The sequence below is a fragment of the Vigna radiata genome, chromosome 2, assembly GCF_000741045.1.
Source record: "Vigna radiata var. radiata cultivar VC1973A chromosome 2, Vradiata_ver6, whole genome shotgun sequence".
Lineage (NCBI taxonomy): Eukaryota > Viridiplantae > Streptophyta > Magnoliopsida > Fabales > Fabaceae > Vigna > Vigna radiata.
The window spans coordinates 4,730,704-4,745,082 of record NC_028352.1 but is presented as its reverse complement, the minus strand read 5'-3'; the positions used below and the strand labels follow the sequence as shown (position 1 = coordinate 4,745,082).

At 30.9% G+C, this 14,379-nt stretch overlaps 2 protein-coding genes across 3 annotated transcripts; both read left to right on the top strand.

The window, feature by feature from the left end:
• Positions 1 to 1,931: 1,931 nt before the first annotated feature.
• Positions 1,932 to 3,337, top strand: LOC106755716 (mitochondrial import inner membrane translocase subunit Tim9). The gene is made up of 2 exons (XM_014637924.2): positions 1,932 to 2,133; positions 2,974 to 3,337. The coding sequence occupies exons 1-2, from the start codon at positions 2,039 to 2,041 to the stop codon at positions 3,158 to 3,160; spliced, it is 282 nt and encodes a 93-aa protein (XP_014493410.1). The 5' UTR covers positions 1,932 to 2,038; the 3' UTR covers positions 3,161 to 3,337.
• Positions 3,338 to 9,638: 6,301 nt separating this feature from the next.
• Positions 9,639 to 12,516, top strand: LOC106756223 (probable serine/threonine-protein kinase PBL9). Of its 2 annotated transcripts, XM_014638547.2 has the most exons (8): positions 9,639 to 9,783; positions 9,910 to 9,978; positions 10,323 to 10,681; positions 10,812 to 10,847; positions 11,190 to 11,325; positions 11,404 to 11,546; positions 11,644 to 11,767; positions 11,849 to 12,516. In XM_014638547.2, exons 2-8 carry the CDS (start codon positions 9,945 to 9,947, stop codon positions 12,283 to 12,285), a joined length of 1,269 nt encoding a protein of 422 aa, XP_014494033.1. In that variant the 5' UTR covers positions 9,639 to 9,783; positions 9,910 to 9,944; the 3' UTR covers positions 12,286 to 12,516. The 2 variants fall into 2 exon arrangements, with proteins under 2 accessions (XP_014494033.1, XP_022634160.1); XM_022778439.1 differs by lacking the exon at positions 9,639 to 9,783 and having other exon boundaries at positions 9,790 to 9,978.
• The last annotated feature ends 1,863 nt before the right edge of the window (positions 12,517 to 14,379 follow it).

The following is a 14,379-nucleotide window of genomic DNA, read 5'->3' as shown; positions in this document are numbered from 1 at the left end:
AAAAAATATGTCAGAATTTTTAAAATAGTAAAAATATTCTAAAGTGTTACAGACCCTTTCATTTTTTTTACCAAAAAATATTTTATTCAAGAATGCGTCTAATTTGTCCATTAACTTAGACTAAAAAAATATATTATGTATCCATACCATTACTATTATATAAAAGGATTCTTCATTTTCTGTGTACACATTTATTTTCTATTTAGTATCCTTTAAATAACTCTTATTTAAGTTAAAATAATTATTTTATCAAATTTACTCTTTAAGTGATGTTTTTTATTTGGCTGTTTTTAAAAATTTAATTATTTTTTAAGTTAAAATAATTATCTATAATAAAATTATAAAAATTATTTATATGTACTTTAATTATAATAATAATTTTATTATTTTTTATTATCATAAAAAAGTAAACATGTATGAAGCAGTTAAAGTAAATTTATTGAAAACATGTTTAAATATCAAGGTAAATATGTTTTTAGTTCCTAAACTAGCAAACGATTTTGTTTTTAATCCCTTTTTCAAAGTAAGGTACATTTTAATCCTCTTTAAGGAAATCTTAATTTTTGGTCCTTCAAAACTAACAGTGTTAAAAACTAGCTGATGTGGCTAACGTCTGCTACTTGTGTTCACAACTTTTCTTCCTAGCTCTTGGCGCGTCAGTATTTCTTAATGCAAAGTGAGAATATTGGTTTATTAGGTTGATTGGCTTCAAAGTGTAACCCTTTCTTCTTTGAAAAGTTGATTGGTAAAATGTACCTCCTCCATCCTGCAATGCGCCATTCTTGTGGCTGGATTTCCACTATCGCCATTGCCGACAAGGATTTCCATCAACGTCGTCACTCACAATCGAAATCAACATAGCACCACCGCTCCCCCACCGCATCGCCACCGGGATTGTCCTTCGTCGTCATCACACAACCTGCAATTAAGAAACAGTGAACCCCATGGCAGTCATTGACGTCGCTGAAGCACCTATACAAATTTGCGTCTCTTGCGGTTCAGATCCAGCGCACCTTTGAAGCAGAGAAAACCCTAAATCAAGTTCGTCCATCAACCTTCGTCGCGCCACCAAGCGTCGCTGTCATTGGAGCATCGTGAGTTTGTCTCCTTTGCCTCCATCCTCGTGTCTCAAACCCTGCGAAGCAAAAAACCAGAACAGCGACCGCGACACCAGGTGAAACTAGTTCACGTCACCATCAATCTGTTCCCATAAGCAAACCATAATTGCAAATTCGAATTGTGAAGCAATCTACTAGGAAGCCCACCATCATCGTCAAACCAAAACTAAATAATTAGCTTCAAACATGCAATCACATGTGGCAAGAGTTAAGAAGGAAAGTTGTGAATACACGTGGCCATACGTTAGCCACATCAGCTGGTTTTTTAAGGTTGTTAGTTTTGGAGGACCAAAAATTAAGCTTTTGTTAAGGAGGAAGATTAAAATGTACCTTACTTTGAAAGATGGAATAAAAACAAATTTGTTTAATAGTTTAAAGACTAAAAACATATTTAACCTTAAATATTATTATTATTATTATTATCGTATTTGAATTTTGAAAAAAACTTGATTCGTCTTTTTGAAGTAAAAAAATGGGATAATGATATTTTGACAACTTTTTTTGATAATATTTTAACACTATATACGTGTTATTTTATAATTGGTTCATGTTAATGTTTATAATTATTATTATTGATTATTGAGTAAATTTGGACAAATCATAAATAGTATTAAAATATTATAAAAAAAAATTCTCAAATATCATTATCGAAAAAAATGTAACCCCATTTTATCAGCCTTTTAGCTCTTAGAAAAAAACAAAACAAAAAGGGGGAAAAATACAGGTGGAACGATGCGTTTTAGTTAAAGCTGAAACACTAAATAATTTTAGGTTAAGTGGAAACTGGTGGTGTGACCTATATATATATACCTTCTTCCTCTTCTTCCTTTTTCTCTACAGCGTTAGGGTTTTGTCTCGATCGCAGTTTCTTCCGTACTTTCTCGCAAAACCCTCGACGGTGACTGACCGGTGGATCAAGTATGGACAAAAGCATGTTAGCGGATCTGGAATCGCTTCCTGAGGCAGATAGGCAAAGAATGTCTGCCATGATGGAACAACTCCAAATCCGTGACAGGTTTAATTCCGTTTTGCTTCTCATCACCTTCAGTTTGCTACATTTATTCGCATTCCATTTCTCGAAACTTGAAATTTATGTATATTGTATGAGCTTGTGTTTTGATGGCTCCCTTTTAGATTTGGGGCTTTCATGCTAATTTGTTAGTGATGGGCAACACTATTTTTTTTTATAGAATATTTGTGTGTGCCCTTTCCATGAAGCCCAGAGTGAAGTTCTCCTTAAAACCAGCGCAGCACGCGAATGTTGCTTCTGGACGTTTTGGGAACTACATTTGTTGAAACCGGCGTAGATGGTCTCAAATAAGTTCCATTCAAACACCCTTTACCAGTCTCCATTTTGTAATTACGGGAACTTACTGCTGTGGTTCCTCTAAAAATCTTGGCATAGCTGCTGAAATTGTGGGGACTGGCTGTATTTTGAAAGATTGAGCCATCACTCTGTTATTCTAATTATGAATTTCTTTCCTAAATATCCCTAAAGTTATAAAACTAATATGGCGATGTATTTATGTTTGGTATATTTTACTACCATGGATTAATCATGGAGGGTTTATCAATACTGGATGAACTACTTGGAATGGTTTCTACTAATTGAAGAGGTTTAACTATATAGCTCATTACTTTATGAGCCCTTTAGGTGATATATCAATTCTATAAGAATGAATTTAATAATTTATTGACAGTCTATTTTATCTGTGAAAGGTAAATGTTTGAATATATGAACTACTTTCTGGTTTGAAATTGACATTGTCAATTATGAGATAGCAAATTTTTGTTTAGTTGATGTTTTGCTTTGTATAAGGTGGCGTTCCTGATTAAGATTTATGTTTCACTGCAGTCTGAGGATGTATAATTCACTTGTTGAGAGATGCTTTACTGATTGTGTTGACACATTTAAGCATAAATCCCTGCAAAAGCAAGAGGAATCCTGTGTTCGAAGATGTGCAGAGAAATTTCTGAAGCATTCTATGCGGGTTGGCATGAGGTTTGCCGAGCTCAACCAAGGAGCTGCAACTCAAGATTGATATCTGTCAACTTCTTTAAATGAAGAACTGTTTATCATTATTTTGAATGCACTTTACTTACATTTTTGGTCTTGAGAAATGAAATACTGTAGAGAACACTAATTTGCAATTAGTACGCAACAATCCTTGTTAAATAAATTTGTGGTGATACAATCACAGTGCTTTGGAATCCCGAAACTTGTTTGAATGAGGTTTTTAGCTACCTAACTAGTTTCTATCCATTCTGAAGATCATTACTATTAAGGACTTTCCTTCTCCCATTCCGTAAGGTCCATTTCATGCATAACTGGTTCATTACTATGCAGAAAGCCTATGCCACTAACCGCATTGAATTAGGTGCGTTCAGTAGTATATAACATTACGTAAATATGCCTCCATTGATCTCCGATTGATATGTAATTTGTTAGCAAATAACGATTTCATTTTTTATTGACATGTTTTTTAAGATGAAATTATGGTTTTGGTTTATTGTTGTAAACATTTTGCTATTTTTCCTAATCATCGAGTCGTGATATGTTGCTTCGTGATATTTATTTGGGCTCTGCAGTTTTATTTGGGCCTAAGGAAGTAGTATTTTCTTGGCCCCAAAGTGAATTTGGGTTCTCTCACTTTTGTTACGGAGTGCGTGTTCTTTAATTCAAGGAATAATGTTCCATCTAGAGAATTGTTTTTGCTTCATGCTTGTGGAGAATTATTTTTGTATTTTTTTTTTGTTACATTGTCTCTAATTCCCTTTCTCAACGTATACAGAAGAAAATGTCTAGTTTTGTTCTTAAAAATAGTTAAATGACGTAATAAGTATAGTCCCTTTCTCAATCTCTTATTTGTTTAAATATTAAACATTTTTTTTTAGTTTTTAGTTTGTTATTGTAACCATGGCCCAGGGCCATGAAGAGCAGCAAAGTGGAGTAGACATCACTAAAATAAAGATAGCACAAAAGGTTAAAATGGAAAGATGGAAAAGATAACAAAATATCCTTTATTTTCTTGTTGGAAAGAACAGAGAAAATATTTTTTGTTAATAAAAAAGATTAAAATAATTAAAAGATATGAAATAGTGGTACTCTTCTTAATCATTGATAAAACTAATAACGAAATCTACTAAAAAAAAACTTTAAAAAGGATGAATTAAAAATATGAGATCTGACAATGGAATACAAACTTTTTTTGTCATCAAGCAGTGTACATAACAGAAAATATATTTTTATTAGTGTTTTTAAATTTGTTAGAATTTATATTACTATTGTTTAATTGCAATTTTTAAAGAAATTCATGTTAGATATCGTTACTACAAAAAAAATTAATAATAATAATAATAATAATTAAAAAACATGTACCACGTATGTTAAATCAGTTGAATCATTAGAAGAAAAGTTTTTTTCACAAATAACTTCATGATATTTTTGTTACTGTTTATGAGTACTGTAGAATGGTAGACAAATATTAAACCTTTATTATGGTTGACTTTATTGGACAGTAATGAGCAAAAGATTAGTTAGATTGTTAAGACTATTGATTGAGCTTTAAAGTATTTAATATAATATCTTATGAAATGAGTTATAATGTATTCATATTTTATGTTGTCCTATTGAGAATTATTTAATATAATATCTTATGAAATGACTAATATATCAAATAAAAATATAATGAATGAGAATTCTAAATCAGATCAGAAAAAAAAAATTAATGAGTCATCCAGACCGTTCCAGAAATAGTATCACATTTTATTTTAAATTAATTAAGTCAATTTTGTGACTAATTTGAGTCCCTCAATAGATTAGGAATATAGAAGAATCTTAGTTTAAGAACATCACACCAAAATCTCTCTCTTCTATTTTAGTCTTGATGCGTACTGGTTTCTTACGTGAAACCGATTTTTTTTATATCTGAACAAAATTAATTATCTTAAGATGACATTTCAACAAACCTATATAATAAAAAGTTATTTAAAGTTAAGTATGAACTTTAATTTTATTTTGCTCAATTCAAACTCTTGGAAAGTCTGAAAGAGGGAAATGGTAACAATTCATATATATATATATATATATATATATATATATATATATATATATATATATATATATATATATATATATATATATATCCAATTAAAATATTAAAACAAGAAAAATAATATAAAGGAGTCATAGTCTTCGCTTATTATTATTATTTCTTTGTCTTTATCTTTATTAAAAAAGAAAATCATGAATGATATAAGATGTTCTAGAAAGGAAAGATCATATACCAATCAAAGTAGTTCATTAATTGTTGTTAACATGTGTTGCTTTCGTTTTCTGATCAAAAGAAAATTGGGGGTTGCTCCTTTTATTAAGGATTTATTACTTATTAATTGTTGATATGTGATTCATAGTCTAACCATCAGTATTCGAGTATGTTAATTTATAATTGGCATGAATCCTAATATAGTTTTTTGCAATTTTACCAAAAAAATGTTTATGAAATTCATTTTGGTTATTAAGGATTGAATTAATAAATGTTGTGATTTGAATTAGAATAACAAAAACCTTAATTAATATTATATTGATTAGCCAAAGTGTGTTTTTATCTTTAAAATCCGGAAACCTAAATTTGGAAAATCTAAAATTGGGAAATCTCCATTTTATTATTTTTGCATTTTATTTAAAAGAGACATTATGAATGTTTGTGTTTATGTATATTTATGTAAGTATTGGTCGATTTAAAGAAAGATTAATATTCAACTGGATTGCATACACATATGTGATGATAGATGTATGATAGTTATAAGGCTTTGCATGTCAATTTTAAATCAATCCAGAGTTAGGTTTGCTGTTGGACATGTTTTATTGTCAGTATTTGATCATTAAACCAATATACCTATAGCAGTGTCCAAAATCTTGATATTGATTATGCATAGGATGTCTTGAGATGGGATAGACTATTATTTGAATATACTTATATAATTATTAATTTTAGGATGTGAGCTTAATTCCTTTGTTTCTCTTGTATTTAAATACAACTATGATTTTCTTCAATATCTGCCAACATAAATTTGATTTTGATCCTTAACGGTACAAATTTTAAGGACTAGAAAAAGAACATGGAGATAGTTCTTGGTTGCATGGATCTTGATCTCGTGTTAAGGATTAAGAAATCTCCTTTTCTTACAAACTCAAGTATACCGTCAAGATGAGAGATTATGTCAAATGGGATTTCTCAAATCGCATGAGTTTGATGATCATTAAGCTCATCATTCCAAAGGTCTTTAAAGGTGTTGTATTGAAGAAATTACAAATGCCAAATATTTTCTTATTGAGATTGAAAAACACTTTGTGAAAAATGATAAGGCAAAAATAAGGGCACTTCTTCAAAGCTTGGTTTCCATGAAGTGTGAAGGCAAAGGAAATGTGAGAGATTATATCATAGAGATGTCGAACATTGCTTCAAAACTTAAGGCATTGAAACTTTTCTTGTCGAAAGGCTTACTCATACATTTAGTTTTGATCTTTCTTCCTTTACAGTTTGGACATTTTAAGGTTTCATATAATTGTCGGAAGGAGAAATGGTCTTTTAATGAGCTTATTTCATATTGTGTACAAGAAGAAGGGAGATGAAAGCAAGAAAAGACTAAAAGTATTCATTAGCAAGTACCTCTAGTGACAAAGACAAAAGGAAGAAAACTTATAATCCCAAAATTGTTGCTGCAAAGGTCTATTGCAAAAGAAACAAAAGTAGTTTGATAAATGTTTCTTTTTCAATAAAGTTGAACATATTAAGGAGTATTATAAGAAATATCATGATTGGTGTGCAAAGAAAGGGTTGCCTAAGCTACTATAAGCCAATTTATTTTGAAAGATGGATCTATATTAGAGATGACAAATTGGTGGAGATCAAAGTTATAGAATGTTTAGATTACTATTATATATTGATTTTTATTTTAGACAGATATTTACGCAATTCATGAATGGATCATTGAAAAACAACCAATAAAATTACGAAGCTTTTTTTCAAGAGGACAAAAGTTTATAAGCTCATGCATATCAGGTTAGACCACTTATAGATCATTAGGTATTATGACTCAATTTTGCAGGATGCCAACATAATTTAAAGTCTACTTCATGTTACATTTTCATGCTAGTTGATGGTGCAGTTTCTTTGCCCAATACCAAGCAAACCCTTATGGCTTAATCCACTATGGCTACAAAATTTGTAACATGTTATAAGGCATCAAATCAAGGAATATGGCTAAAGAACTTTGTCACAAGGTTGCGTATTATGGAAGGAATTGAAAGATCGCTCAAGTTATACTATGATAACAAATCAACTGCATTGTATTCTAATAACAATAAGAGCTTGTGTAAGTCAAAACATATTGACATCAAGTTATTTAAAAAAAGGTACAAAGTTGATGGATTTCCATAAAACACGTAGGGACAAACTCCATGATAACATATCCTTTTACTAAGGGATTTACACCCAAGGTCTTTCATGAACATGTTACTCATATAGATGTTTTAATTTTTGATGAATCTTTGGTTTAATCAGAGTTAGTCACTTCTGTGTGTTTTTGTTCTATGTTTGTTTTAAAGTATGTATACATTGTCTTTTGAATGTATTTGATTTAATAAATATATGTTTTATTATTCAGTCATTACACTTTGTATATTGTATTGATCTTATTGAGATAAAGTAAGGGCTAGTTAAAAATAGATGTTTATAAGTCACTTTCACCTAATTTCCATGCTACACTTTCCATGACGAATCCATGTCATTTGGTTACATTAGTTATCACTCTCACATTTGGTTGCGATTGTTGCAATAAAAACTACTTTAGTTCTACATGCGGATATAATCAATGGACGAAATCTTATGCATATGCTCAAGACATATAATGACAATTTTGAGTTCATAAAGTCTAACACATTTGTAAGGATATATATATATATATATATATATATATATATATATATATATATATAACAAATCATTAAATGTATTATGACCATTATATTTTATTAGCCAATTTTATAAAGTAATCTAACTAATTAATTATGGTTAAAAGTGTATGTATGTCATGAAAAGATTATTGTGTAGAGATAATAAGTAATATTTAATTTGTTAAGGAGCTAAATTAAAATATTGAAACTTAAGAAAATTACATGAAGGATTCATGGTCTCATATGTGAGCAAGCTCATTAAGTTGCAATTATTTTGTTCAAATGAAAATTGAGAATTGCTCTTTTTATTAAGAGTTTATTGCTTATTAATTATTGATGTGATTCATAATATGACAATAAGAGATAAGAAAAGAGAGAGAAAGGAAAGGAGAGAAAATATTATGTTAACTGTTTAAAATAAAAATTCTTCTTGCCACACTTAAAATAGTATTGCGAAAGTGAAAGATAGAAGGATATATAAATCGTTTTACATCTCGACTTTTAAACGATGTAAGAATATTGGATATATTTGGAACAAAACCAAAATCTAATTTAAAATTTAAAAAAAGTAATTTTGATACACTTATATAGAAAATAGTACAATCATAATTTTTTGGATTTATACGAAGTAGTACAGTCATAATTGATTATAGTAGTACTTATGTGCAATTGATTATTAAAATAATCCAAAATAAAGTTTTGACGTTTGGAACACAGAAAATATAGAAAATGGGACGAGGGTATTATTCCGATATGGGACATGGATAATGAGAAGTGAGCGTGTTGAGCATCACTTGCGTGAAGTGTGGTTAACATTAAAACAGCAAGTGGAAAAAGCAGAAGGGGTCCATTTCTGTTCAACATGCAATGCTACAAAACAATGAAGGCTTCTTCCAACTTGATGTAAGACCCTACCCTCTTCAAATCATTCATACCCACAAACAGAACAAAAGCCAAACCAGGAAACTTTCTATCACCTTATCATATATATCACAAACAAATGCCAACCCAACAAAATAATAATCCAACTCATTCACAATAACTTTTTCTGTTCTTTCTGCACAAAGTGAATAAATTAGTACAGATTATTTTATTTGCTTATTTTAGTGGATAATTCTAGAACATTGATGGCAGATTCATGCACTGGTGTGACATTGTTTTGTCCACTAGAAAGTACTGTCAAGGACCTCATAAAATCAATAAGTTAAACTGTTATATCTAGTCATTCAATCATAATTTTCTATATACTGAAAAATATCATTTGTGGTTCACTGATAATACAGAAGAATAAAACCTCATTAAACTCTACGAAAATATCTAAACATTAATTTTTGAGGTTAAGTTTAACTGTAATAAGTTCAAAAAATCTGGACCAAAAGGAGACCCCTACATTACATCAGGCCATGCAATGCTGCTTGAATGGCCATACCCACCTTCCTTAGTCACTTCAACTTCTCTATCTCTTTGTCTTTATGAATCCATCCAAGCTTTTATCTGAAACTTTGGTCAACTTGCTCTTTAAATTCTGAATGGTCTTTCTGTTCTTTCTCTAGGGACCACACACAAATTAACACTAATATTAAGGCTTAACATGTCAGCAAACTCGTGTCCCTCCCTTCCTGCATCCCCTGTAAAGGCTAGCTATATGTACTTCCTTCTATTCTTCTTCTTTCTATAACCCCTGATTCAGCTTTACCTTGAAAACAGGTTTTCTTAGACTTTTCTTTTCTTCTTCTTTCCATTTATTTTTTTCTTTTTCTCCTTCTTTACAATTCATGATCATGGTTTTTGCTTAACCTGATCTGAATGAACTTACTTTGTTGTGATCTACAGGAAACAAGGCTCAAGGAATTAGTATTCCTTCTACCATGGGAGTTTGTTTGAGCACCAAAACTAAAACTGGTATATTTTCAGAGTTTTTCTTCACCTTTGATTTAGCACCCTACTAGCTACATGCTTATGAAAAGAGTTTAGATCTGTGTTGATTGCTTTTGGTGTTCTCCACTTTTATCTCACTCAAATTCATCTCCTTCTCACCTCCTGTGGTTTTAGAAGACTACATGGGAAATTTTAATCGGCCAAAGTTGTTTTTAACCAAGATTAAGCCTGGTTTCCTTGCTATAGCTCTTGTTTAATGAGTTTGGTTTGTCTAACTAACATCCAGTTTTTTCAGCTGAATGAATGTGATATATGCCATGTAGTTTATGAAAGTTGAACTTTGATTATATAGATGTATATAATCTCAGGGTTAAACTCAAAGAATGTGAGTGCCGATGTCAAAGATCTCAGCAGTCCAAGTAGTAAAATTATAAAAGAACTCAGTAGCACAATTAGTAAGATCTCAGAGGTTTCGATGCCTCAGACTCTTCAAAGTGAGGGTGAGATCTGGCATCCATCCAATCTGAAGAGCTTTAGTTTGACAGAACTTACAGCTGCCACAAGAAATTTCCGTAAGGACAGTGTGTTAGGAGAGGGTGGTTTGGGATCAGTTTTTAAGGGTTGGATTGATGATCACTCACTTTCTGCAACCAAACCTGGCACTGGGATTGTTGTTGCTGTGAAAAGACTTAGCCAGGACACTTTCCAAGGTCACGAGGAGTGGTTGGTGAGTTTAATATATTTCTTTAAACTTCAAACACTTTGATTTGGTTTACTTCTGCTAACTAAGAAGAAAACACTCACTCTGTTAAATGCTAAACTATGAATTCATCTTTCAGAATATTTTTCCTTTGTAGGCAAGGCACGGTATCACTCAGGAAGAAAGTCTCAAGGTGCCTTATCTTATCCATGTTTCTCTTATAAACAAAACTCAAGCTTTTAACATGAGTATATACTGAACGTGTAGTGATTTGTATGGTGTAAATAATGAGCATATAGTATATGTAAATGTACTCATGCAGTGTAAAAGTTGTTTGTACTGACATTCAATTACAACTTTTTTTCATGCACGATGAGTTTATGATTTCTGATTTATTGATAATATAAAAACATATATACTCACACTGCAAGCCTTTTGAACTCGAATGACAATGTTATGAAAAGTTGGAAAATGAGGATTAAGTGCTACCCTTATACGGGTTTGCCTTACAGTGTTTAAATTTATTGTGTGTTAGGATGAAGTAAACTGTCTAGGCCAGCTTTCTCATCCCCATCTTGTGAAATTAATTGGATATTGCTTTGAAGATAGAGACCGTCTTCTGGTATATGAATTTATGCCTCGTGGTAGCTTGGAGAATCACTTGTTCATGAGTGAGTTCTTCATGTCCCATCTTTTCAAATCGTTGACCTTGTGAAATGTGCCTAAAATCAGCCACATTGTTGCAACAGGAGGCTCATATTTTCAACCTCTTTCTTGGGGCCTGCGTTTGAAAGTCGCTCTTGGTGCTGCCAAAGGGCTTGCATTTCTTCACAGTGCTGAAACAAAAGTGATATATAAAGATTTCAAGACCTCAAATGTCTTGCTGGATTCAGTACGTGCCCTTTACAGCCACATGGCTATTAGGTTTCATAGATAGAGGAAGTTATTTAGATATCATATCTGAAGATTCCCTTGCTCATTTGTTTCAGCATTACAATGCAAAGCTTGCTGATTTGGGGCTCTCAATGGAAGCACCTACACGTGACAAAAGTCGTGTCTCCACTAGAGTAATGGGAACCTATGGATATGCAGCTCCAGAATATCTAGCCACAGGTATTGTGCGTTTAAACAAATATGTATATACTCTTCAAAATTGGCACTTCTGAAGTTATTTCAAATATGATTTTGGTGAAGGTAATGTTAGTGCTAAGAGTGATGTCTTCAGTTTTGGAGTTGTTCTGCTAGAACTGTTATCTGGTAGGAGGACTGTGGACAAGAACAGACCATCAGGGCAGCACAATTTGGTGGAATGGGCAAAGCCATACATGGCAAACAAGAGAAAGCTTCTGCGTGTGTTGGATAACCGTCTTGAAGGCCAATATGACATAGATGAAGCTTTTAAGGTAGCTACTCTCTGTCTGCGATGCCTTGCAACAGAATCCAAGTTGAGACCAAACATGCACGAAGTTGTCACAGATTTGGAGCACCTGCAGGTTCCTCATGTGCATCATAATCGTTCTGTGAATACCTCTCGTGGTCGTAGGAAAAGTGCTGATGATTTAACTAAAGGTAGAAGCATTAAAGCGTCACTTTCGCCTCTCTCACATGACATTGCAAATACACGTCCTTGAAAATTGTGTGGTACCACGTAAACTTGAACACGTTCATATCACAAATGTTTATGTTATAGGCTTTACATATCTTAGTATTATTGCCTGTACATACATATTCTAGGTTCTGTCTGTAACATAACCTTAGTCAACATATCTGAAACTGCAGAAACTTCCTTGTGTAACTCTGGATATTGTATCCCTTTAAGAACCTTCTCCTTCGTAAATCCAACTATAGATATTTCTTTTCCATCATGATGAAAGGATGTAGGGTAGGTTTTGTTATGCAATATGAATATAATAGTAATACAATACCACATAGTGCATGGTTCACATCAAGAACCGGCTCACTATAGAGAAAAAGAACTGCAAGTTGGAAAAGCATGGGTCCATATGTGTCTATGTTTATACATTTTATCAAACTAAGGTGGGAACCTCTGCAAATTGTCCGTGTTGTTTTCGGGGTTGCCAAGGATTTGTAGATGTAAAATTGTGCTTTATTGAAAGGAAAATAAAATTTTAACACAATTTTTTGACACCATTTTGACACTGCACACGTGTCAAAATGTGATTGGACGATTTCAAATTAAAAAACAAACTTTGGTTTTTTTCTTCCAAACATACCCCTGTCTCAACTTTTTTAATTTGAAATCGTCCAATCACATTTTGACACGTGTGCAGTGTCATAATAGTGTAAAAAAATGGTGTTAAAATATCATTTTCCTTATTGAAACTATCGAAACACAAGTGAGAATACCGGAAAGGAAAATGATATTTTATCACCATTTTTTTACACCATTTTGACACTGCACACGTGTTAAAATGTGATTGGACGATTTCAATTGAAAAAACAAACTTTGGTTTTTCTCTTCCAAATATGCCCCTGCCTCAACTTTTTTTAATTTGAAATTATTCCATCACATTTTGATACGTGTGCAGTGTCAAAATAATGTCAAAAATGGTGTTAAAATATATTTTTCTAGTGGAAAGGAAAATTGTTTGCATTGAAATCGCAGTCACTAGGACCGTTTGTGGTGTGACAAATTGAAGAGCGACTTCATGCAAGATTCACGATCATTTAAACGAGTTTTGGACACGCTCTGGACCATTCATTCAACCGTGTCTGTATCCAACTACAATTTTTAAAGGGATTCTTTTTAAGAACACTGAAATTTTGTTTTCATTACTAAGAAGTTAAAAATATATATTATACTTTAAATAATAATGATAAATATGATTTGAAACAAGAGATGTTAACTTACCAGTGTTTATTTTCAATAAAAGACATTAACTTTGACATGTAAGGTAATTTTAAATGTAATATTTATTTTAATATTTTACTATTTATTTTATTTTGAGTTTATTAATAATGTTAATATTTCATTATTTTTTATTGTTTTTTACCATATTTTAAATTTTATCATGTAAAAGTTGTTTAGAAGTATTGAAAAGTTATTAAAAGGCTTTTATTTTATAATTATTTTTATTTTAAATTTTAAATGCAAATTTTGTTAGTACATTTTTACAGTACTTTGTGATTTCAAATTTTAAATTCAAACTTGGTTACCACGTATTTTGAATTTTAAATTTCTCCATGATTAGAAAAAGATTAAAATTGAAAAGGTTAGTTATGTTTTATCTTTGAAAGTTTAAATAATTTATAATTTTAGCTTTTTAATATAATAGACTTATGTCCATTTTATTGAAATTATTTTTTAAATTATTATTTAAATTTTACATAATTGCATTATAAATTTAAATGAAATATTTTTTCTAATAATGTACTATTTAGTTTATTAACAATGTCATTATGTAATGATTAATTTACTGTTTTATATCATTATTTAAATTTTACTATTATTATATTAGTAATAATATAAGAGTTTAGAAAAACGTATTTTAAAATTATAGTGTCACTATAGACTTGATTATTTTAATAATAAAATTTGAAATATAATTAGAATTTTATAAATGAATCTCATTGTATTAAAATCACATTATTTTCCTAAATCCAGTTTTCTTATAGTTCTCTCACCTATCTCTAAAGTTCTTTCACTTTTAACTAAAGTTTTTATTAGTTCATTAGTTTGAAGATCAAAGATTATTAAGGTAATT